Source organism: Phyllostomus discolor, chromosome 4 (genome assembly GCF_004126475.2).
Source record: "Phyllostomus discolor isolate MPI-MPIP mPhyDis1 chromosome 4, mPhyDis1.pri.v3, whole genome shotgun sequence".
Lineage (NCBI taxonomy): Eukaryota > Metazoa > Chordata > Mammalia > Chiroptera > Phyllostomidae > Phyllostomus > Phyllostomus discolor.
In genome coordinates, this window is record NC_040906.2 from 159,138,245 (window position 1) to 159,164,566 (window position 26,322).

The 26,322-nt window shown below is 34.7% G+C and overlaps 1 protein-coding gene across 1 annotated transcript; it reads right to left on the minus strand.

Annotated features, from left to right (window-relative positions):
* Positions 1-126: 126 nt before the first annotated feature.
* Positions 127-23,634, minus strand: PNISR (PNN interacting serine and arginine rich protein). Its single transcript, XM_028508924.2, is given in 13 exon segments — positions 127-1,767; positions 2,010-3,096; positions 4,258-4,428; positions 5,498-5,551; positions 6,292-6,391; positions 7,561-7,698; positions 9,631-9,821; positions 11,189-11,275; positions 11,278-11,359; positions 12,776-12,999; positions 14,358-14,546; positions 15,987-16,101; positions 23,522-23,634. Coding segments are annotated over 12 exon segments (2,442 nt in total). The 5' UTR covers positions 16,075-16,101; positions 23,522-23,634; the 3' UTR covers positions 127-1,736.
* Between the last annotated feature and the right edge of the window lie 2,688 nt (positions 23,635-26,322).

The window sequence follows — 26,322 nt, forward strand, 5'->3', positions numbered from 1 at the left end:
AAGTATCTATAGATTTAAATGATAAGAAGAGCTTGTGTATTACAGCAGAGTAAATTAAATTGTCAAATACTATTTTTGGCTCTAGTTCATATCTTGCCCAAAAATGTGCATATCATAGCCAGCAGAACTTTTCTGTAGAATTTTATTTTGAAAATATTATTTCACTTGAAGATTGATCTAAAAAACATTTTAAGATATGAAAATGTTATACAACTTATCTATTACAAATTAATTGAATACTTCTACAATTAGGTATACCGTGTTACCTCACCTACATAAAAAATATTGCACACTTTATTTTGTCTTGACTGATGTCTAAACTATATAGAATTCTAAACTATTTAAAAGTTATTCTGTGAAATGTCAACTTTATAAATATCAGAACTAAATGCACTGTAAAAACAACCATTTTGGTAAACATGCATTTATTCACAGTTGATTTATTTCCTCTAGATAAATGCATAAGCTGTTCAAAATTATTCAAGAACTTATGTAGAGGTACAAGAGCACACTATACAAATCTATTTTCTACCTTTGAGGAAACACTGATCTTGGCAAAAATCTGGCTTATTTTAAATGAATTATTGCTGGTAAAAAGGCATACTTTAAAACATTTCTGTGACCTGTATCTGCTCTTTTCTCTTTAAGATTTAAAAGCATTTGTTTTCAGAGATTTATCTGACTATTGTGGCATAAGTGAATAATCACATAAAAACAAACCCTGAAAGCAGCTGAACATCAGAATGCCTGTGGAGCCTTCATTTTATTCGTTAAGTTATGATTGCCTTAAATGGCTAAACCACTCATTGAGCCTAATTTTAAGAAACTGACAAAACCAAACCATTTCAATGTTATCAAACTGACACAAGCCTGCATAAAACAGCATTCCGCCACTGAGCTGAGGTCATATTATACTTTAAAAATATAAATAAATATATTGAACTGTGAGTCTTATTTCTATAATAACCCCCAAAGTGTTCAAAATATGCTTCTAAAACAGAAGTGGGTAACTGCAGAATGTATTTCCAGACTTGACTATTAGTGTCAAACACAATCATTCCTTATAAGTAACTTTGATTGGTACACTGGCTCGAATGAATCCAGCAATTTCATTTTACAGGAGTGAACCATACTTTATACAGAGAATATATTACTTGAAAATCCCCCAAATAGCAAAAGTTTAGAAAGCTGTCAAGTGATTCCAAATGAAAAGTAAAGATCTGTTTCTGGCCCTCTTCCACACCCTTAAAATTGGAATTTGACAAAAATCCATGGGTACAATTTACAAGCTTTGACAAACTATTGAGATAAAACCATTTTCATTGGGGCAAATGGGAGGAAGTACCTTTAAAACTTGTTATACAAAGTTCCAGCTGCCTTTTTGTAAAAGTACGTTCCTTAGAATAAAATCATAAAATTAAGGTGCAAGAGGTTAACAAAAATGAACTAAAGAGCTTTATTGACATCACAGTACATTCGAGAATAATTTTAAGAACATTACAGCTGAAAGAGAATGGCATGTTTATAGTCTTATTGTGCACTATTTTTTTGGAAAAAAAAGTAATACAAAGAAATCCTATTAACTTGAAGCAGCATTTGGAAAAAGTATACCTATATACAGATAAAAAGAAAATTCTGGTTTCACCTACACAGCCACAATGTGCCTCTATAATGAGACAAGCCCTTAAAACTCATGGAATTTTTTAAACATCATGGCATTCTTGCCACATCATTCCTCAGCGCTTACGACGGGGAGGGGTTGCTGATCTGCAAAAAAAAAAAAACAGGGAAAAGACAAAATTTAAAAATAAAAATGTATTTTTAACTAAAGAATGCAATTTTTAAATAAATAATATTATATAGGATTTCTAAAATTACTTAAGACTATGATCATTTATCAAGTACCAAACTGAGTTTATTAAAGAGAGAGAGAAAGGACACTTTCAACTTTGAATAAATTCAGTCAAATTTTTTAAAAATCAGACAAAATACTTTAAAAAGTATACTACCTTGATCGGGACTTAGACTTGTGTTTGCGGCTTGCCTTCTTACCAGACCTTTGAGATTTCTCCATGGATCGCGATCGACTATGTTTAGGCTTCTTAGCCTTCTTTTCTTTGCTACTTCCTGGAGATTCAGAACTGCTCCTTCCACTAGAATCAGAGCCTGAATGTTTTTTACTATCTTTGGTAGTACTTTTCTTACTATCCTGTCTAGAATCATGTCTGATGATTTTAACAGAGATAGAACCACTCCTAGAGAATGTTCTTTCACTTTCTCGTTTCCTTTTTAACCTATCATCCTGACTACTGAACTTAAAATCTTTTTCTTCCCTTTTCTGTTTCTCTTTTCTTTTATCCTGCTCACGCTCTCTTTCTTTGTCTTTCTTTTTCCTATCTTTATCTATACTTCGACTCCTCTCTTTTTTCCTCTCTTGTTCTTTAGCCTCACCTTTGTGTTTATGACTGCTCCCACTAAGATTTCCACGTTGATCATCAATTTTACGCCTATCTCGACTCCTACTGCGACTGGACCGATTGGTTCGCCTATCCCTTGAACGACTTCTACTTCTACGTCTCTCTCGGGAAGGACTCCGATTTCTCCGTCTTTCTCTTTCAATGCTATTTCTATTAGATCTCCTCCTATCTCTAATCTTTATTCTAGCCCTATTGCTGTCTATTTTAATTCTCCGAGAGTAACTTCTACTCCGACTACGTCTACCTTTAACTGTTGGAGATCTACTCCTACTATGTCTCTTTTTCCTTTTAGGAGAAGAAGATCGAGAAGATGTGCGACTACTACCTGAGCTAGAACTGTATGAAGAGCTAGAGACAGAACTACTAGTACTACTAGTTCTGCTATTGCTACTGGAACTACCACTACTAGAACTTCCTGATCTACTTCTTCCTTGTTTCTCTTTTTCTTTATGATCTTTTTTTGGTTCTAAAACTGACGCAGTTTCATTTGGAGTTCTTTTCTTTTCATTAACCATATCACCATCTGTTTCTCTTGCTTCTAGTAATGATAAACTATTTTGCTCTTTATGGATAAATTCGTTCATCTCTTTTGTAACCCTTTCATTTTGTTGTTTTTCTTCTGAAATAGAAAAAAATAAATATAATAAAAGTCAAATGTACAATGAAAAACTCCCATACTACCAAACTATAACAATAAAGCAAGTCACATAAGCAATGTCAAATTTTCTAGTGGGTACATTAAAAAAGTAAAAACAGGTAAAATTAATTTTATGAACCCATATAAAAAATTACTTCAACAGGTAATCAATTAAAAAGAATACTGAAAAATCTTTATTTCACATAAAGTCTTTGAAACTTAGCGTATACATTAAATCTACAGAACATTTCAATTTGGGTTAGCTATATTTCAAAAGCTCAATAGCTACACATAGTTAGCTAATCTCTTGGAAAGTATAGCCACAGAGTATCAAGGTATAGAGAGAGGTACATGTGAAGCAAGTAAGAAAAAAAATTTCGCCCTGGCTGGTGTGATTCAGTGGAATGAGCGTTGGCCTGTGAACCAAAGGGTCACAGGTTCAATTCCCAGTCAGGGCACATGCCTGGGTTGTAGGCCAAGTCCCTGGTGGGGGACACATGAGAGACAACTACACATCGATATTTCTCTCCCTCTTTTTCTCCTTCCCTTGCCTTCTAAAAATAGATAAATGAAATAAAAAAAAAGAAAAAAAAACATTTCCCTCTTGTCCAATAAGGCAACTTACAGGTAGTAAATAATTTATAGGAATTTTTTGGCTGCAAACTCTTAATTACCTTTCAAATTGTCCAGATAAGAATTTTCAAAAAAGAAATTCTAAATAAATATTCTTTCATTGTTCCTATGTAAACTGTTAAGAACAGTACTTATTACAGTATTTTACATATCTTTAATTACACTAGCCACAAATTAATTTTCATTAGTTTTACAAACATATTTATCCCATCTCAAAAGTCTTTTCATTTTAAGAACTTTAACAAGAAATTAAAATACACTGAAATACTTAATTTACAGCCCCTGAAGTTAATCCCTCCCAAGTTTCCCTTACCTTAACTATGTATTTTGAATACAATTAATTTTGATTTTATATTTAATAAAGATTGAAAATGAGCAAATAACCTCAGTTTCAATTACATCCCATATTATTTATCCTCAATTACATCTTTTGATATTTTAGGTTGGTTGAAAAATGAAAATACAAACAAACAAAACTGGACAAAAATTAAGTTAATCTAAAAGACATACCTTCCATCTGTTTATCATGTAACAGCTGCTGTTCTTTTTCTTTTCTCCAAAAAGCTTCCTGTTTTTGCCGGATTCGGTGCCGTAATTCTTCATCATCAGTGTCAGATGACTCAGAGCCTCTGTCACTCCTTTCATCTTCACTGTCTCCTGATCCATAACCACCCAGTCCACCTGTGTGCATAAAGCCCAGTCTATCACATGGAAAAATCATTCTGGGCACTAAAAACTTTTTAAGGTTCGAGAAGAAAGCTCATTTCTTTTTTTCATTGCACTTTGTTGGAAGACTATGTTTATTCGGGGTGGGGAGAAGTATAAATTCCAATGCTTAAGGAATTCATAGATCCCTTCAATGAAAATTGATACTTGGTATCTTATTCTTTCTGGAATATTTTATATATTTGTCACCATAAAGGAATCATGATAATGGTTTTGTTTTAATGTCCATACTAACCAATAAAACCATTTAATAGGGCAGTAATAAAGCCTCACTAAAACACAATCAATTCGACTACCTTAAAATTTATGATGATCCTGAAAACAGTTTTACAATTTAGTTTTTTGTTGTTCCAAGCCTAGAAATCCCAGGTATTATGCTAAGTATTTTTTTCTCTAAAAAAAATTAGAATACTGTAATTCTGACTGTACAGAAGTGATACAAGGCTAAAACTACTCCCCACCCTGAAATGATCTAAATAGTAATAACAAAATCACATGGGCATTTAGTTCTAACCATTTCTGTTGATCCTCACAAAGATTAATTTGAAATGAAGATATGGGAAAGGCAAATTCAAGTTTTTATATACCTGATAAAATACATCATGCAAATAACAAATTATGAACACATCATTCCTCTTCTAATATGAGATAAACCCTTTCCTCTATGGTAACCCTGACTTGCTGTAACACAATCTAAATAAAGGTCCTTAAAAGCATTACTAGATAGCTTTTCTCTAAGGCATGTATGCAATAATTTTGAAAGTGAGCTTAATACTTAATACTACCATGACTAAATTATAACTTGCCTCAATAAACTATGAATGTCACATTTATAATAATCTCACTGTGACTGCTACAGTCAAAGGAAAAAAATAGGCAAACGTTTAGAAACAGATATAACCCTAAGACCTAGGTCGTATAAACTAAGTAGGAACAGTAAAGTTTCAAAACAGAACATGTAGAGAGACAAGGTAAGTATGATTTTTCCCTCTAAGGCCCTCTCACAAATAAGGAGAACACTTACCGAGTCCAGTGAGGGAAGCCAGTGCACTGGACTGTGCCAGCTGTTTTGCAGGAGCTTTGTATCACATCAACAACAGGAACAACATGTTAACACAAATAGCCACGATTTCATAGTCATGAGAGTCTATGGTATTGTTAAATCTACTACTATTGCTGCTTCTTGGGGAGAGAAGAAACATTAAAAACATAACATTCATTTTAAACCAGTAGTATGTCTGGCCTTGAAAATATAATTCTGATGTGAGCTGAAATTGGTTTATAATTAGGAAATATGTTGACAGCATATTGTTATTTTTATTTTTGAGGTATGGCCCATAATTTAAATTTTGCTTTCAGTATATTTTTTAAGTGTCACTAAAAATGTGAGGCTGGGTGGGAGAATCACTAGCTTCTGCAGGAATTGTAAGTGATAAACTGTGAAAACACTAAAGGTTCATAATTCAATTCATTAGTAAAACTAAATTGCATTAGAAGTCATACACCAATGCCATGGTATCTATAAAAAAAATCAGGTGAAATAAATTGAACATCAAGAAATTTCCACAATACATTTTATAGAACAACAGCATAATTAGTAATTTGTGCTCAGATAGACTGGATAAAACAAAAAGACTTGTGTAATTGTAATATGGTGCCTATAAATCTAAACTTTCCCAAAGAGTAAAACATGCAAGAAGAGAATTTCAAATATCAGCTAGTTATTTCAACAAGGACAACAACAAAAAAAAAGTCCAAAATAGCCACCAAAACCAAAACACCCCCAGAAAAACAAAGCCAAGAACACCCACAATATACCTTTAGTTGCTTTCCGGTGGGCATCTTTGGCTATATAATAAATTTCTTCATCTGTGACATCCAGTAGAATTTCAGTCAGAAGCATTTTTGTCAGTAACATCTAAGGAATACACATTGATTCTAATTTATTATTATACTTACTAATACAGTTTGACATTTTCAAAAAAAAATAAAAGGCAAACCCATTTTATAAAACATTTTTAGAGATGAGATCACATCAGCCATTCCAAGGAATAGAGTATCTTGAAAATTGTTTTAATAACAAAACTTTTTAAAACTTTCAAAATCATATGGATTAAAGGAAAAAAATTGAGTTTATTTGTATAGAGACACTGAATTCTAACAAGGGAGATGAAGCATTTTAGAAGTCCCTATTAATAAAAAATTTCCACGGGTGTTTTAAGTTGAAAGTATTCTTTCATTTAATATTACTAGTAAGCAGTTTAACACTAGTTTCTTAACTCACTTAGGAATTCACATTAACCCTTGGCTCAGAAGTAAAATTTGAGGGGAAATAATTAAGGAAAAGGCAATCATTTCATTTCATCACATAAAGTCCCTTTTTTCTTGATTGCTGTGATAATAGAGTACTACAACAGACTTGAAATAGAGCTGGATTCTAGCATGGGTTTGGCTACAACAGCTGTTTCAAATGTAGACTATAGTTAGTCCCCTAGCCTCTCTGGGCTCCAGATCATAGTACTTATCTATTAAATGAGAGTATGCTGAATCAGCATCTGCTAAATACATTCCAAAGATCACTTATTTTTCAATATGAGAAATGCAGCATTTTTTTATTCCCAATCTCACAAAAATGACAAAACACATTTCAGATATTAAGGCTTTGAGAAGTCTTCCAATGAAGAAATGTTTACCTATGTTCCCACCCAATGCTTCCTAAACATTTTATATGAAGTCTTTTAATCATTGCCAGTCTTCAAAACACACAGTTTAGAAAATAATAGCTATGTTCTCTTGGGTCTCAAATAGTAAAATATTGTTTAATTACAACATTGGTACTAGGAAATGTGCTTAATAACTGTCTTATAAGCTGTGATTTCATATTACAAGTGGTATCTGGATCTTGCAGACATTATTGCCCAGTAAATCTGTAGATTAATGTAATTGTTTCACAAGCTCTCAGTTTAAATGTTCAAGATACTGACCAATAGTTTTAACAAATTATAAACAAAGTAAATCCTATAATATAATGTTTTATGTCAACCATACCTCAAAAAATAATTTAAAAAAAGAAATTTACATTTTTACCATTTGATACTCTTTCTCTTCTTCAGTCATCTCTGGTTCACTATGCTCTTCTTGAGGAACTGGAGATGGACTTCTGGTGACTTTTCCACTGCTTGCAGCCTCAACATTTTCAGCATCTTCATCTTCCTCATCACTATCCTAAAAAAAGTAGTATTATGTGTACCTCAAATTCACACTTATAATGTAAAAATCACTATCTTGCCCATTCTACTTTAAAACCCAAGTTACAAAGTTTATGAAACAGATATATAAAAATAAAATTTCTCTCTAAATTATATTTTTATACAACAGACTTCATTTGGTAAAGTGCTACCTGAAAGTAAGATTATAAGATGGCTTATGAGACTCAATTATTTTAATTATTTTTTCAATTTAATTTTTTCCTTAGTCAATTTTGAGCTTATTTTATAAATAACCAGAAACTCATCATGCCCAGAGATTGACTTAATTAATATACATTTTATATGATGGCTGAAATGAGTGGTTTGAGAACTTTGGGTAAATGAACCACAATCATATTATTTAGTGTTACTTTTACAGCTATAAGTGTAAGCCATTTACTTAAAATCACGTGATTCAAAATGAAAAGTCTGTAGTCAGTTTCCAGATCTCGGCTGGCTCTAAAACTCTGTGAAATTTACTTCTTTCTAGCTATATAATGGACAGATAGATTAGAAATGGGGTCTACTTCAGATGGAAGAAAAGCCAGCAGTTTGTCTGACTCTGTATGAGTGTTAGGTTTTCAGTAATCCAATCAATGTACCTTAAAGAGGGGACTCTGCTTTATGTAAAGAAGTATTCCAGAGTCACATTTAGCAATCGTACTAAGTAAAAGTTAGGTGACCACCTAAATACTACTACGGCAAGACCATTTAAACCAGGAGAAGAATTCATGTAACACAAGCCCAAAGGCATCCAGGAGGAGGAAAATCTCCAGGTTTTTTTTACCTTAAAACAACCAACCAACCAACCAAACCAATTCTGGAAATCAACTATTTCAAGTAAAGATTTTTAAAAAAATTTTAAGGTAAACTTTAATAGTGGTAGTCTGTAGTTTATTTTGTAATACCTAGAACAAAGAATACATCTTTGGCATGGTCCTTTGTAAGAATAAAAGTAATTTATGGCATTTATGGAACTTAAGGAAAATCAATGTTTTCTTAAATCTAGTTACCTTGCTGTCCTTGAGATTTATTTTTGAAGCAGAAAATGGCCTTGGGAGCAAGACCCATCTCCTAAGTGGGATATAAGCCAGTGCTGTGACTATCCTACCAGCTAGAAGCACATTACTGCTAAATTGAAAAATTCCTAAGCCACTCTTGCCATCTAACTGATGAAGGTTTAAATATTTAAAACTTTGTTATTTTCAGTGTTTATGTCAAAAACTATAAAGGCTATTACATCCTCCAGTATAATTATTAATTTATTTAAAGATTTTATTTATTTATTTTTTAGACAGAGGAGAAGGGAGGGAGAAAGAGTGAGGGAAACATCAATGTGTGATTGCCTCTCAAGTGACCCCTACTGGGAACCTGGCCTGCAACCTAGGCATGTGCCCTAGACTGGGAATTGAACCAGTGACCCTTTGGTTCGCAGGCCAGGGCACAATCCACTGAGCCACACCAGCCAGGGCACAGTGTAAGTATTTATTTAAATGTTCAAAAAGGCAGATTTATTCTCTAGTGCCATTTTAATGTAGCTTTGTTTTAGAAACCACCATTAGGGAGTTAACTGCACCAAAACAAAAGAATATAGATGTTGCCCTAGCCTGGTAGCTCAGATGATTAAAGCATTTTCCCAATAAACCAAGAATACAGATGTTTGTCAAAGTAAAATCTATCATGCATCCCACTGAATAATTCCCCTCTGTACGAAATGTTCCATAAACTCAATGTCCCCTTTCTTCTTACTCTATACTCAATAACATATACATGATACAAAAACATAATCCCCAATATAGCTGCAGAAAGTAATCTTAGGAATATTAATATTTTTCTATGGACTAAAACATTTCAATAACCTTTTCATATAAATATCAAATGGAGTTTCAGGTCCAGGGATTCTACTTACAAATTTACTTCTCTGAGGTAAACGAGGGCCATCACCTCCTTCAGTATCTTCTGTAGTCTTCTTTTCTTTTTTAGACAACTGTGAACGTTGTTGTTCCATTCTTTCTTTCTCCAACTTCTTCTGCTTTTCACGTTCCATTTTTTCAAGACCTTCCCGAATCCAGGCTGGAAGAGTCCTACGTTTTACAGCATCTGTTTCACATGGGGAAAAAGAAAATCTCTAAGTCAATTAAGTAAAAATCAAATGTATATCCTTATTCCTGAATTTCTACAAACTTGTGAATAAATTTTTTAGTGAAAGAATGCTGGTGCCACTTGAGTGCTTTTAACAAATACTATCATCATCATTGTCCAGCAAAACAGTAGTAACAAAAACAGCCCATTAAACATCATGCTTTTCTTTCAAATCAAGACTTTTAATAGCAGCATAAACATTGTATTAATGTTTACAATATGCCAAGGCACTAGAAAGCACATTAAACCATCATCTCAACTGTAAAAGGAAGCCATATATAACCACTACCATTACTTGATCTCTTTGGCAAATGAGAAAACTGAGACCCCAAAAGATTAAGAGATGTGCTCAAGGTTACCAAACCAGTGAGTAGTGATATTTCAGAGCAAAACTTACACTACACTGCTTTCTAAAATGTCAAGGCAGAAGAGAGTCAAACACAAGTCCATTTGCACACTGAAAATTCACTTAAACAAGTATTCCACTGGAATACTTTTTAATTTATTCCATTAAATTACAAAAGAAGCAATAATCTCCCTAAAATGTCTACTTTGTGATAAGGAAAGACTTAAATGTTCTGGTCCATTAACTGCTACATTTGGATTTCCAGATGTATAGTAGCATAAATATATAATTTATCATCGGAAATTATTATTATCAGTTAGTTCTAATATGTTACTTAAGAAATGAAATTTTCTCCCTGGCCGGATAGTTCAGTTGGTTAGAGCGTCGTCACAATACGCCAAGGTTGCGGGTTCAATCCCTGGTCAGAGCACACACAAGAATCAATAAATGAATGCATAATTAAGTGGAACAACAAATTGATGTTTCTCTTTCCCTTCCTCTCTCTAAAAATCAACACATTATTTTTAAAAAGTGAAAATTTCTATAAAATACTTATGGAAAGTGAAATAACGAAAAGAAATTTAATCTGGCAGCAGTGTATCAGATAAACTGATAATAGAAAGAAACCAGAGAGAAAAAGTAGGTGGTTTTAATGGGGGAAATGCTCGGACATTGGCATAATGTCACCAAACAGTGGAAATTACAATAGAAATTAAAATGCTATGGCCATGATAAAATTGTATCTTATCACCAAATCTATGTTTAAAGGTAAAGATTTATTTTAAAGAAAATTAAGCTTTTAATATTTTAAACAAATCTCTTCTTTAAAATTTTAAGGTTTATGATTGTAAAATAAAGGGTTTTAAAGTATCAATTCCTAACATACCAGAGATATTCGAACAATTTAAGAAAATAAGACATCCTCTTTATGTGATCAAGAAATCATGCCAATTGTGGTTCACTAAACTTAAATAGCTACCAATTTGTGGAGGCTCCTGCTTCACAGGAAGTGTAATAGGTGAACGCTGCCGATCCCTGAATGATGATGGCCTTTCTCTTCGATTTGGGGAGGTGCCGGAGGTCCTGGAGGTCCTGGTTGCCAATAAGGAGGATGAAATCCACCTTGCGGTGGACCAAAAGCAGCCCCATGCTGAAAGAGTATTGCAGTTTATTTTTCTTCACATTAATACAATATACACTCTGGGACACACGTGTGTTATGAACTGGGACAGTAGAAATCCATGTGTGCAGCAAATCCAAGAATTCCACCGTCCTAATACCCACCAATATTTCTGTAACCCCAAGAACCTAGGCTAACTTTTCTTAAGAAAAATATTTTTCTGCCTACAAAAATGTAAGAGCCATCAAAATCCAGGGGGATACACTATTTTCAAGAAGCAAAGAAAAAGATAATATGAGCTTTTTCATTCTGTATCCATTTATTAACTAATCCTTTTACTACCAAAAAATCAAATGTCAATTTTTCTGTAACTAGATAATACAGGAAAAAAATTGTAAACCAATTTCAACTTCCAGTGCTTGTGAATTTAGGTTATTTCTATAATCTTTCAAGAAATAGCTATTTTAAGCAAAGATCAAAGTTAATGCATCATTGTATTAAATACATTCTTTAATTTTACCATTTTCAGAGGATTTCTAAGCCAGTTGCCAACAGAGTTGTCTTTTTAGCAAGGGGATGTACCAAGCAAATATGGTACAAGTAGAAGCTCTCTGCCACAAAAACTACCATATCCGTATATCAAGTATGAATACGCAACAAGTATCTGAATATGTATGAATAAGATGATTATTGTCTCAAGGTGACTATTGTTTATATTTATGTTCATTACTCATATAATTAGTAAAATAATGTACGGTTTTATTTTTCAAAATTTTAAATTATGATAGCTTAATTTATAAGGTAACAATTACAATTTCAAAATGACACCTAGCATTACAATTTAAGGGTAGAGCCTGGCAGAGTGGTTTGAGAAAATAACGACACTATTCTCCATAGAGTTCTATGTCCCTAGGAATGAATCAGATGCCCCAAAGGAAATTATGTACAATTCCATTAACAAACATGTTACGTTAGAATGGAAAAAAAAAGACAACACTAGAAAAAGTAGTAACTTTACACAGCAGAAGGTACTGCATTTAGAAAATCATCTATGTTCTTCATGTCTTAACCATAATTTTATTATAAATAATGTATTCAATTACTGTGCATTTTCTAAACTTTATTGAACATTTAAGTATACCATTTTGAACTTATAAATTAGAAAACAAAACATATATAACTCTTGCACTTACAGATCTTCATTTTATCCAAATTTTTCCCTAATGATCCTTTATACCACTTTTCTAAGCAAATCACACACACAAAAAAAATCTAAATGATTTTAATATTCAAAAACTGATAACTTTTCTGAGACATAATATGCACTTATCTGTGTAAGACTGAAAAGTGAAACACAAACTCAGGTACTCTTTCTTGGTGAGACAAAATTCCAAAGAATGGATTATGTGCACATCTATAATATTAAAGCAACAAAATATCTTTCACCTGATAGTCAAACTGGTTCACTGGGCCCACTGCAAAATTATCGGGTGGTCCACCAAAGTTGTGATTGTTCTGGTTAAAAATATGCCTGTTGTCAGGGGCAAATTCCCCACTGTCCTGACTGTTGCTGTCTTCAGAAGGAGGAACAATGTCCATTGGGCCTGGTGTTGGTGGCATCCATGGCTGATCTGGAGGGGGATGTGGGGGTTGCTGATGCATTCCCCATTCTATTTAGGATTTAGGCATAAAAACATTCAACAGGGAGTTATAACAAAATCAACACAAATTTTTTAACTCTCAAGAAAGCTCAGTAAATAATGAATATACAAATTATGACTTCTTGGTCAAATTCCTTTTGTATATCTTAAAAATAAGCAATGAATTTATCTAAGAAATAATTCAAATGAACTAACTCCACTTAATTCATATCCTAAACAAATGGAAACCAAATGCCCAAAATTATCTTTAATAAATGTAACAAAATCCAAAGCAATTTTTTTTGTTGAACTTTTCTATTTCTGTTCAGTAACAACACCATAAAAATGTTTAGGGATTTTATATAACTTCTTCCTTCCATGAACACATTTATCCTCACAACATCCCTGTGAGGTAGGGAGAAATCGGTATTATTTTTGCCAATTTCAGGAGGGGAAATTAAGGCACACAGTAAGAATTCACTTTCCAAGGTCACAAAGAAAACCAGTAGAGCAAAATTGGGGAAGTGGAAATGCTAGGATGAGTTCTTTATAAACTTGAACATGGGAACTAAAACATTTTCAAACTTGAGGAAATTTAGCATAGTTTTAAGAAAACTAGAAATGAACTACTCTCATAATAAGGAATATTAAAATATTTGTCATACTTTTAAAAATGATGTTGGTGAATTACTTTGAGTTTTCCATTCTTACATTGAGAAACAAAAATAAGTATTAATAGGGAAAGGGAGATATGACTTCACCAATCAGCACACTTAAATGTAAGATTCCTCTATAAATAAATTGAAGTGACTATTAAAAATAATAGTACAAGAAATGAAAAACTGAACTAGCATCAAGGATTCTAAATCATACCGTGAAGTAAAAAAGCAAGCAAGCAAACAAACAAAACAGATAAAAACTTATGGAAGATCTTCACTATGTGAAAAAAGGGAAGTAAATATGGGTGGATCGTAGGGGCAGAGTATATTTGACAAATTAAGTTGTCACATAGTGACACAATTTTTCTTTAGAGACTAGACATGTTTTGCTCTGCCAGTCCTGCTTCTGAAAAGGCCAGAGGTTGCAACAGAGAGACCATAGAATGCTCTCTTCCCTAGATGCCAAGTGAGGTTTCCAGTGTTCCCAGCCCCTGTCAGCCTAGGAATGAAGAACCAAGAAAAGAATCAACTGAGTGCCACAATGCTAGCAGACTGAGTACAGAATAATTTTAACCACAAAATTTTAAGGTCAAATCTAATTAAAACCGCCTATTCTTTAAGCCTTAATATCAAGAAGTCACAAGGCTAATAAGCAAATTAAGCAATTTAAGTTTACTCTTTTTTTTTATTTTAAAAAGTCCTAAAATTTGGAAAACATAAACAACAAACCTGGTTGCCACATCCTGTTAAAGTTTGAATCCCCTTGAAAATTCCCATGATTGTTTGGACCAGATTCCATTGCAGACATATCTTGTCCATTTGGCATCATTCCTGGTGGTTGTTCTACCATGCTTTGCTGCCCTGAAGCTTCTCTTTGGGCAATCCAAGCTTGAGCCAATGCAGCCCAGTCAATCTGGCCTAACAATTTAAGAGAGCAAAATTTAGCACTCAGAATATAGGAGCTAAAAGAAGAGTGCCTCTAAGTAAAACAAACATCTCAGTAATACCTTACCAGAGATTTTAGATATTACTGAATGTTATAACCAAAAGGACACTCAGAAAAGAACCTACATTCAGGGTACAAAGTAAAATAAACTACTTGAGACTTTCTGTAAAGGACTCCACAAAAACACTCTTAACCAATTAATTTCTAATATTATTAACTCATAAAAAAACGCATCCTTTGCACTTTAGTTTATTGAGGTTTTTAAAACTCTTTAAAAAACAAAAACAAATTCTTCCTCAAACACATCCCCTTCAGGCCTACACTGGACCCTGCAGACCTTGGATGAGTATAGCAATCTATACTTCCTGTTCCTCCTCAGTCACCCTTTTTTAGTTAAGGCTCTCTTCTCTAGTCAAAATATATTTCTAACAACTTATTAGTCATTCTTTACTCAAAATTTATTGTCCCTACTAATTTAAAGGTCCTCCTTTCCTTCTCAAGTATCTATACTTAACATTTTAAGATCTAGTATTATTAATAAAGGAAATAAAGTAAAATAAGATAGTTTTTCACATCTCAGTTTAGTAAAGATTAAAAAGATACTCTCAAACAGTTTGATGGAAACATAAATTGGCATAATCCATATGGAGTTAAACTTGGCAATGTCTATCTAAAACTTTCCAAATATGTAACTGTTATCTAACAAACCTAGTTCTTAAATTTTTCCTAAGAAAATAACTGGACACATGAATGATGATATGCATATGAAATTATGGCATTATTTTTAAAAGTAAAAACTATAATCAATCAATTGCCCAAAAGTAGATCAACTAAATTACAGTATGGTGCTATAATAGAATACTATGTAGTTATTTAAAAAATAGGTTCAGATTAAGCCAATAAAGGTAGGGAAGTGGAAGGGGTCATATCAATGAAACAAAATTAACCATGACTTAAAGCTAACTAATAAATGGGGGCTCCCTATACTGTCTTTCTACATCTGTCTAAGCTTGAAATGTTACATAATAAAGAGAAATGATTTAACATACCATTAATTGACTATCATCTACACAGAATTGAAAGATTCAGAATTAACAACAGAAGTATGCTTTACTTAAATTACATTTTAAGAAAGACTTTGTGATCATGTATCATAGAATATATACTTTAAACCTCTATAAACCTATTAAACCAATGTTACCTTAATAAATTCAATAAACTTTTTTTAAAAGGGGAAAAAAGACTCCACTTTCCTTAGAAAAAAAGAACTAGTTTTAAAGATTAAATACTGACTATAACATGATCCAATAAGCCAATTCCAATTCCATGTCCCTTAATCACATTGAATATTTCCCACTTATCTCCATATATTTTTTCCTCGCCCACCCTCCAAATTCAGTTTGTGTCCTTACTTGGATCCTGCTGGTGCTGGAATGACTGCATCCACTGTTGTTGGTTCAAGGGCCATTGCTGCCAAGGCTGTCCTCCTTGATCCCACATCCTGACTTTAAAACTATATTGGGTTTTCTATCTTCAACAAAATGAACACAAGTTAAAATGAGATTGAAAGTTCTTTAATTTTAAAAGCTCACATGGAAATTATTACATGATGATACATTTATGTGACCAGAGCTCTAAAATTCTGGTCAATAGGTTGCCAGAGGCAACTGGAATTTTTAGGCTGGCAAGCAAGAGTAGAAAATTTCATGTTAATACTGATGTCAGAATGTGGTGGTAAGCATCAAATCAATTTAGCTCAAAAAGAGAAAAAAACTAATTCCTCCCCACTATAAATTTCTTTAAATATAATTATTTTGAAAATAATACAAAAATGTGACTTCATCCCCCAACCAATACTCCTTGAAGAGAAAAACCAAATAGCCCTAGCTAATGAAGGAAAACTATTCCTTACAAATAATTACAGCTAATTAAGGCTTAAAGTAGAATATTTTAAAAACTCCCATATTGCCAAACATAATAAAACAATTCAGACAACCTTAGAAGAAAAGTAATAGGAAATCACAATTCAAAAGTTGTTGAAATATCATCCTACAATTTAATAATCTGTAATGGTGTCTCCCCATGAGATACAATATTATGTCCCCAGAATTACTATAAATATTTTCACCAAAAATGTTTAACTGAATCGAATCAAGCTTTTCAATCTCACTTCTAGTGTGAAGGAACTATAAGGGGACAAAGGAATGAGAGAAACAGTATCAAAAGAAACAAATAAATCCAGCAAGTGGATAGTTTACAAGACCAGGTTTCTTAACTTATAAAAAGAAACAATCAGATAAACCGAGAAGGTGAAATAGTTTATAAGACCAGGTTCCTTTAACACGAAAAAGATTAGGGGAGAGAACATATGTTAGTAACTATTAAATCTAGATAATGGGTATGGGGGAAGAGGGGTATCACACTAGTTTACCTTTCCATAAACTAGTCTGAAAACTCTCATAGCAAAAATTTTAAATTCCTACACATCCAATATCTTTGTACTTTATCCAACACTGATATACAACCTTGTCCAAGAACCAATGACACATCTGGTAAAGCAGCATTATGTTTCTTCATTTTTGTACCCCAGGGCTTAATATAAAGTAGGCATTAAATACATGTTCACTAAATAAATCCTTCTAGACTGACCCTTTTCTCTAAAAATAAGACAAAAGCCTTAGTTTTGCAGCATCACAAAAAGAAGCCAGATAACAAGAGGCACCAACTCCAACAGGGCAATGGCTATTATAACTCAGGCGCTTAGAGTTTACAACTCCAGCCTTTGCAGAATTTTCAGAATATTTTATAATTCTATCAATGACAGATGTTGACCTCTCAATCGAAGAACACTGCAAATTAGGGAAGATGCATTCCTTTGTTACCTTGACTTACGTGTCTAGTGCACTTATCTTCTACTTGCATGAATGTAGTCTATTATAATGGCATTTTTAAAATACAGCAAAATAGGCACTAAATAGCACCACAGTAGAGGTCAACAACTGAACTGGGCATTAATTCCAAGCTAAACACACTTTTTTTCTTTTCTTTTTTAAAGATTTATTTATTTTTAGAGAGAGGGGGAGGGAGGGAAAGAGAGAAATATCAATGTATGAGAAATACATCAACCGGTTGCCTCTTGTACGTACATCCCTAACCAGGGGCCGGGCTGCAACCCAGGCATCTGCCCTGACCTTGGAAGGAACCAGCAACCTTTGGGTTTGCAGGCCAGTATTCAATCCACTGAATCACACCAGCCAGGGCTAAATATATTTTTTCTAATCTCTCTTCAGATGATTTCTGTTCCTCTTCCCCTTCTTCCCCACACCTCTTTTCCAACTATACCTTTAAAATCCTTTAAAACGTAAGTGACTCATTACAGCCCTTGAAAAGTAACTTCAATTATAACTTTAATTAAAAAGTAACAAACCCAGAAGAAATATCAACTGCTATATTGACTGACCTCAGAGGTTCACCTTCTGTTTAAAATTCAGACTCAATCATACTACCGCTTGGAAGCATAGCAGCAAGATTACTTATGTCCTGGAAAAAAAAAAAAGGGTGTAAAGTTGTTCTTAGATTATGAAGAAGTAGAATAAAAATAAATTGTAGAGATGTAACATGAAAATGTGATCATCTCTAAATCTGGAACTTTTTCTTCCACTAACTATAATGAGAAAGTATTTACCATTATAAGGTTAAGGGAAACAGGTACATCAGAAATGAGAAGGCAATACTTTTCAACATTTTTTTCTTTCAAAATATCTTTTTTACTTAAAAAAATCATTAACAATACAAAACAGCGTCAAACAATTTAGGGATTTTCGGATATGCTGAGAAAGGAAGAAATATTTGAAAAGAACACCTCATCCACCTGGTATTATCGAGTGGTACAAGCAAAATAATAAAATGCATTAATTTAAAATTTTCCATGGAATTCTAAGTTTAAAAATTAACACCAGCAAGAAAAGAACAGCCTGCCTCTCGCATAGATTCATTTTCTTCCCACTAGATCAACAGCTTTTCAAAGCCGATAGACCAATCTACTTATCCGTTTATATTTCAAAAGGTATAGGTCTGCTTCCTCCACATAGCAGTCACTAAACACCAAATAAATGGTCTATAGCCCCTTTCTGTTTACTTTTAAAGGTTAATGACAGAGAAGCTGTTGACCTACATTCATGAGAACCAAGAATCTGGCATTAAGAACAGCTCAGTATTTTCCAAAGTTCTAATGGCATATTAGAATTCAATACATAATTTTCCTGTTGTAGGTTGTAAACTCACACAATGCAAGCATTATAACTAGCACTATACAGTGCCTGCTGGAGTTGTAAGTAGATATGTGCTTAGTACAATCACTTGAATGTGAAAATGATGTATATTGACTCCCTACCATCATTTCCAATACATAGACTTACTTTTCTAGAAATCACTCTAAACAAAGTTTCTTTTACTTGTGTTTAATGGTTTTTACAGGCAACTTTTTCAGTTCTCTTTTTAAGTTTTCTGGTTCTCACATGTCACCTAGACTTCAGAGCACAAGTTCTGATTCATGATACCTACACCTCTACCACTCACTAGTTGTGTGAACGTGGGCGAATAAACTACTCTGTCTGTAATCCTTGGCTTTCTCTTCTATAAAATGGAGGACATAGTAAGTGTCTATCTCATGGGGTAATTGTGAGGATTAAATGAGAATGCATGAAAACTCAGCACCGGAAGCTTCAATAAGCAGCGGTTAATATCACCACCAAGGCTGTCTTAGCATCATTTTTGATAGCTTTCCTCAAATTTACAACTAGTAGGGGGAAAGCTTATCCAGATTTCATTTTATCTTTGGATGGGGGAAATCTTTCTGTCCCTATTCTTCATATTGAAGTTTTCATTATTTAAAAAGAAAAAAAATTTAAAAATTTCCTACACAGAGATTTTTACTTATATATTTTCAAGAGTTTCATTTGTATTACTTGTAATCATTTTTCTGTTAAAACCAACCACTTCTATTTTATGTTTTCCAAAGCTTTTCTCCCCTAAAAGATTTTATGAAAGCTACTATTCAAATACAATGTTTGATTCACTTAAGCTGAGAAAAATATGGAAAGAGAGGTGAAACTCGGAGAAGTAGGGCAGAATAAAAACATGCAAAGATAATAGGAGTTAAGGAAGTGAGAAGTTAGGAGCAATTTCATAAAATTCTTCAAGTAAATCTGCAGTTGAGAGACTTGATTTGGCTACAGAGGATAAGTGCCGAATAAGGATGTTGGTAAAGCACCAAATGATTAGTCTTTTGGGAAGAAAATGTAATTCAGAATCATAGTATTTTATCAAAATTGTGACCCACCAGTTCCACTTCAAGGACTTAAACCATGGATGAAGATACCACATCATTCAAAAACCTGCAGTGTAACTCAACATTTTTTAGTGATATTCCCAACCAAAGGGCAAAAGATAAAAATGAACCATAGAGCAGACACCTATTCAGCCATACAAAAAAATATGGTAGACTTTTTTTTTAAACCCTCAACCAAAGATGTTTTTACTGATTTTAGAGAGAGAAACACCGATGTGAGAAATATCAATCAGATAGATGCCTCCTCTATATGTCCAGCCAGGAACAGAACCCACAACCCAGCAAATGCCCTGAGGATCGCACCCACAACCTTTTGGTGTATGGGCTGATGCTCCTCCAACTAACCAGGCAGCCCAGCCTGGGCTGGTAGACTTTTTTTTTTAGATTTTATTTATTTATTTTTAGAGAAAGGGGAAGGGAGGGTGAAAGAAAGGGAGACAAACATTGACATGCCAGAGATACATTTATCAGTTGCTTCTTGCATGCCCCCAACTGGGGACCTGGCCTATACCCAGGTGTGTACCCTGACTGGGAATCAAACCAGTGACACCTTTCTGTTTGCAGGCCCGCACTTAATCCAGTGAGCCACACCAGCCAGGGCCAGTAGACTTTTATATGTTGAAATATATTGATGTACAAATTGTACTGAAGGGGGCGGGGACACTTAGGTGATATGGCATGAATAATGATTATCACTTAAGATTTTTTTCTTTTTAAGAATGCAATTCATATAGAAAATTCCAAAATTACATAGAACTCTTAAAACTGCTAAGCTTGCCCTGGCTGGTGTGGCTCAGTGGAATAGGTGTTGTCCAGCAAACTGAAAGGTTGCCAGTTTGATTCCTAGTTCAGGGCACATGCCTGGGTTGTAGCTTCAGTCCCAGGTTGGGACTCCTGAAAGAGGAGACAAATCAATGTTTCTCTCTCCCTCTCTTTTTCTCTCCCTTCCCCTCTCAGCTGCAAAATCAAAAAGATACAAAAACACATCTACCTTTTGATGCATACTGTCAAATATTTCTCACATCAAATACAAAGTTTAGAAACTATGAAATGTAATAATCCTCTTCTCCCCTGCCCTTTCAGTCCTACACACCAGATGACTAGCCTCAAAAATAAAAAATTCATTTGTTTAACTCAGGTTAGTAGAAATGGCACCAGTAAAGTTAATCTTGTAATCATTTGGAATGTGGTAAAAAAATTTTTAGCTACTTAATGCGACATGCATTTTGAAAATATATTGAAAATATATTGAGATACTTTGCAACTTAACAGAGGTATTTTTTCAAAATCAGAGAATTGGATACTTTGTTTATAGATACAAATAAAAGTGACATCTGAAAAACAAATGAGAGTGAGAGCCTAAGGTAACAACACCCCAGTACGTATCTTGGTTCTAATACCACTCTACGATAAAAGGAATCAGAGATCTATAGGGAAAAGAGCTGATTCTTAGGGCTGGGGCATACAAAATGAGCCTAGAGCATCTTGTAGTACTAGAAAGAAAGTGGGAAAGAAGAGAGAGAGAAGGAAAGGACAGAATGAGGGCATGCCAAAGGGGCACAGCAGACAACTAAAAGAACTCAAGTCCAAAACTTAAAAAAAAAAAAAATTGAGCAAAAAATAAAATAGTACTGAGTTATAACACAAATATGACGTAAGTGCCTGAGTCCATGTAGATATAAATATATGATGAATAAATGAGAGGGAAGAGACAAATCTCCATGCAGAATTCTAATAAATTATGTAGATACTCGACCCTAAAGGAGGAAGAACATAACTCTCCACTTCTTAAGCATAAACTGTACAAAGGGATTTCCTCCCAATGAGTACAGTAGGGAAGGAAGGAATGGATATGGGAGAGTAACTTTACAGTGTAGAAACTTGGCAAACACTACTTCAAGCAGGTGATCAAGACCAATCTCAATGGGACAAATCATTTTATAGTACATGTCCTTGATATGATACCTCTGTGATCTTCCTCCCCAAAAGCCCTAATACCAGTCTTAAGTGAAAAATATCAGACAAATTTCAATAGCAGGGCATCCTACAATATACCTGACCAGTACTCTTCAAAACTGTCAAGGTCATTGTATTAATTTGCTAGGCCTGCCATAACAAAGTACCACAGACCAGGAAGCTCAAATAACACAAACTTATTTCCTCATAGTTCTGGAGGTTAGAAGTCTAAGATCAAAATGCCAGCAGGGTAAGTTTCATTCTGAGGCATCTATCCTTGGTTTGTAGATGAATGCTTCCTCCCTGTATCTTTATATGGTCTTCTTGCGGTGTCCTAACCTTTTTCTTATAGGGATGCCAGTCATAATGGATTAGGGCCTATCCTAATGAACTTATTTCACTTCTTTATAGACACTATCTCAAAATAAAGTCACGTTCTGAGATAATGAAGTTAGAACTTCAACGTAGGAATTTTGGAGGGACACAATTCAGCCTGAAACAGTCACTGAAAACAAGGAAAGCCTGAGAAATTGTCACAACCAAGAAGACTAAAGACACATGACATATGGTATCCTAGATGGGATCCTGGGACAGAAAAAGAACATTGGGTTAAAACTTTGGAAATATGAATAAACACACAATTCAGTTAATAATAATGTGTCAAGATTGTGTCCATAAATAATAATGTGTTCATTAACTATGCAACGAATATATCATACTAATGTATGTTAATAGCAAGAGAAACTAGATGTAATGGAGGTTTGGGATGTTTATACGGGAATTCTGATCTGCTCAATTTTCCTGTAAATCAAAAACTGTTCTAAAAAACAAAGTCTATTAGTAAAACAAAAATTAAATATAGAGTCCTAAGAACACCTTAAAAAAACATGTACTTTCCCTATAGTTCCAGGACACTTTACAAAGTAGTCCAACGAGAGAATCTTTACAGTGTTCTGATTTGTTTTTATGGTTGTGCCTTGCTGCCCTCCAATCAGAAATTCCAGTTTTATTTTGCTCTTCTATTAAGTAACCACCGACAATCAAAATTTGTCAAGTGCCTGAGATGTTCAGATGACAGTAATATCAACCACAGGCTAGTACAATTGAAATACTGGATACTTCCTCTTTCCCTCGCGAAGCTCAACAGATAACGTCTATGTCCGGATAAAAAGAAAAATACAAACTAGGAACCCAATTATAGTTAACAGGACGTATCTGCCCTTGGCTGCGCCTGCGTAGTCTGAGCTGCACAGCGCAAAAGGTCCAGATCCGGGCCCTCCGCCTCCTCCGCCCCGTCGCATTTCCCTCCCCACGAGGAGTTCCCACTGCGCACGCGCAGTGCTTAACGGCGGGTCAGGAACCCAAGAATCGGTCCCTTCTCACCAGAGAAGAAACTCCCACAGTTAAGAGGAGGGGGTCGCGAGCGCTCTCTTTCATGGGAACATTTCCTTTTAACCGAGAGGACCGTTTTGATTCACCAAAAGTCAGACGGGCGCCGCGGCTTTTAAGGGAATGAGGTTCCAGCGGTCGCGCCAGCGTACGCAGCTTACGTGTTTTAAGTTATGCTACCTTCGCCACAGAAACCATAATGGTTGTAATCGCCCGGCAAGTTCTCACGCGTAACCGTTCTCCACCACTTACCCACTGTGGTTCCGGCACACCGTTGTTGCCACCGTTCCTGTAATATCTCTCCAACCCTTTCGATGCTTCTACTTCTTCAGGAACAAGACAAGATGGCGCCGGAGCAATCTCACCCGGAAGTAAAAACAATAACATCCGCTGGTCATTTGAAGGCATCTGTTCCTGGCATCCTGGTGTTTGAACGCATAACGGTACCCAGTTAACGTGTTTCTGCGCCATTTTTGTTAGGGGCAGTGCCACCTGGACTTTGTAGTACACACTGTGGAAGTGTCTGAACATTCCTGCATATTAATCTTAACGTAGCCAGTGCCATACCCGACCCATTTTCATCTTTAATTGGGCAGAAAGTCAAGAATTTCAGTGTTCTGTGCAGAGCGCCCTGAATTTTTTTACTTTAACAAAGCGATCCTCCTCCAAAAGGAGGTAGGTTCTTCACTAGGAACACTAGCTTCGGAAAAGAGGGCTGAGTTTGTGGAGCTAATTTCAGACTACGGAGGGACCAAAGGGTCAAACTGAACAACTGGCAGGTTGCTTGGCGCGCCTGGAGCAGCATTTCAGGCTGGCCACAGTCTGGTGCGAATTTCTGAAGTGCTCTGGTCTTCGGTTTCAGAGAGCGCAGCCAAGGGCTCCGCCTCAGGGAGACCGGACATTAGCGAAGTGGCCAGTCTAAATGGTATCGATGGCGGGGACGTTACACGACCCCGAAGCGGTCACTCTTTGTTAACCTCAAAACATCGCGCCCCCTTCCGGGGACACTTGCTCAGCTGAACCTCACCCAGCAAGTCCTGATATTTCGTTCTTTCCCCCTTGACTTTTAAAGGAAAAGTGATGGTAAAGTCCAGTTTCCATCTCTCAACTACAAGATGGCCTCCTAAAAGGACTTACGAAATGCAATTCTTCACTTATGCCATGCAGTCTTCAAACAAAACACTTGATTTCATGATGTTTTAATATGAAACAATGTTCAAGTGTAAAAAGTATCGGTTGACAGACTAAAATTATAAAGTTTCTTGCTGGGTAGTAACATGAAACTTTTGTGTGATTGGAGAAAGTACACCAAGTATCTAAATGTTTCAGTGGGAATTGTGCAAAAGGAATAGCAAATCACAGTAGAAATAATATAGTAAGAGTACAAATAGAGTTATATAGCTATATTGGGTTGGCCAAAAACCCATTTAGTGTTTTCTGTAAAATAAAAAACACATTTTCCATTTTCACCAATAATTTTATGTGGATATTTTTAGTATGTCAGCTATCTCCTGGGTAATATGGCGATTGTTCTCAATGTCTCAATTTGATCGCTATAAACTTCAACTGGTCTACCGGACTGTGGAGCACCATCCAGTGAGAAATCTCCAGAATAAAACTTCCCAAACCACTTTTGACACATTTGATCAGTCACAGCACCTTCTCCATACGCTGCACAAATATTTGTTGGCATTTCAGTTGTGTTTTTACTGTTCTAGAAATAGTAAAGCATAATGTGTCAATAATGTCACCTATTTTTTCCATCTTCAATGTTAAAATAGCTACACAAAAATTCATCAACTTTGGTAAGTTTTCATTTTAATTCAGGCTGATATGACAGCTATCAGAAAACAATGTAACAAAAGTCTTTCCAATGAGGTTAAAGACAACTAAGTGCTACTACAGCCATCTTAGGGAAAAACCAAATGAACTTTTTAGCCAACCCAATAGAATGTAAATATAACCCTGGCTGGTGTGGATTGAGTGATGGCCTGAGAGCCACAGGGTCACTGGTGTGATTCCCTGTCTAGAGTACATGCCTGGGTTGCAGGCCAAATCCTGAGTAGGGGGTGTGCAAGAGGCAACCACACATTGATGTTTCTCTCCCTCTCTTCCTCCCTGCCCCTCTAAAATAAATAAATAAAATCTTTAAAAAATTTTTTTTAAAAAGAAGGTAAATGTAGGTGTGAGAATATAGGCGTCGTCTGCATAAAATTCAGTCTTTCTTAATAAAGCACTTAAAGCCCAGGTAGTCCTGGATCAGATTTAGAAGGAACTTCTCAACAGCTGAAGATCTGCCGACCAAATTCAAGTGGCCCTCCAAATAAAACTTCCTCTTGGTAGAAGAGTTCACTAATTACACCAGGCAACATAATGCTGTGAGTGCATGAAAATACTACTGAATGAGAAATTCCATTCCTTTGATCCTTACCCCTAATTTCCACTTTTCTCTCTCTCACACACAACTACACACAGTACAATATGCTTTTTAAAAATCACTTTATTGATCTCTAATTTTGCTCTGTGATTTTCTTCATTTTCCAAGTTTTCTGCATAGGCTCTGATTTTCAAGTTTATTTTACTGAGGAACACCCTAATCAGAGAAATGTTCTTTCTCTGTAAAACCTGATTGCCCTAGTGAAACTTTCATATGTTCCTGCTTCCTATAATCATCCCACAATTGTTTGCTTCTTTCCCTAGTAAAGTTGAAGCAATTTCCTAATAAACTTTTTCATCTCTGCTTTTCAGCATATTATATAAATAAAAATTCAACAAATAAATTTTTTATTTGTTGAATGATTGAATAAATATTTTGAACAATGACCCCAACATGGGCCAATACTTTTGGAAACCCAATGCTAAATTTTGTCCCTTGTGTCAGTTTCATGAGACACTCAGCAATTACTGTTTTCCAGACCAGGAAATGAATTTTAAAGCCCCATTTCCCTTTCCCTCACCACTATCACCTAGGATTTGCCCCATAATGTGATGATCTGAAGGAGACATCAGACACATATATTTCAATAATAAACTTTCTCAGAATGTTTTTGGGT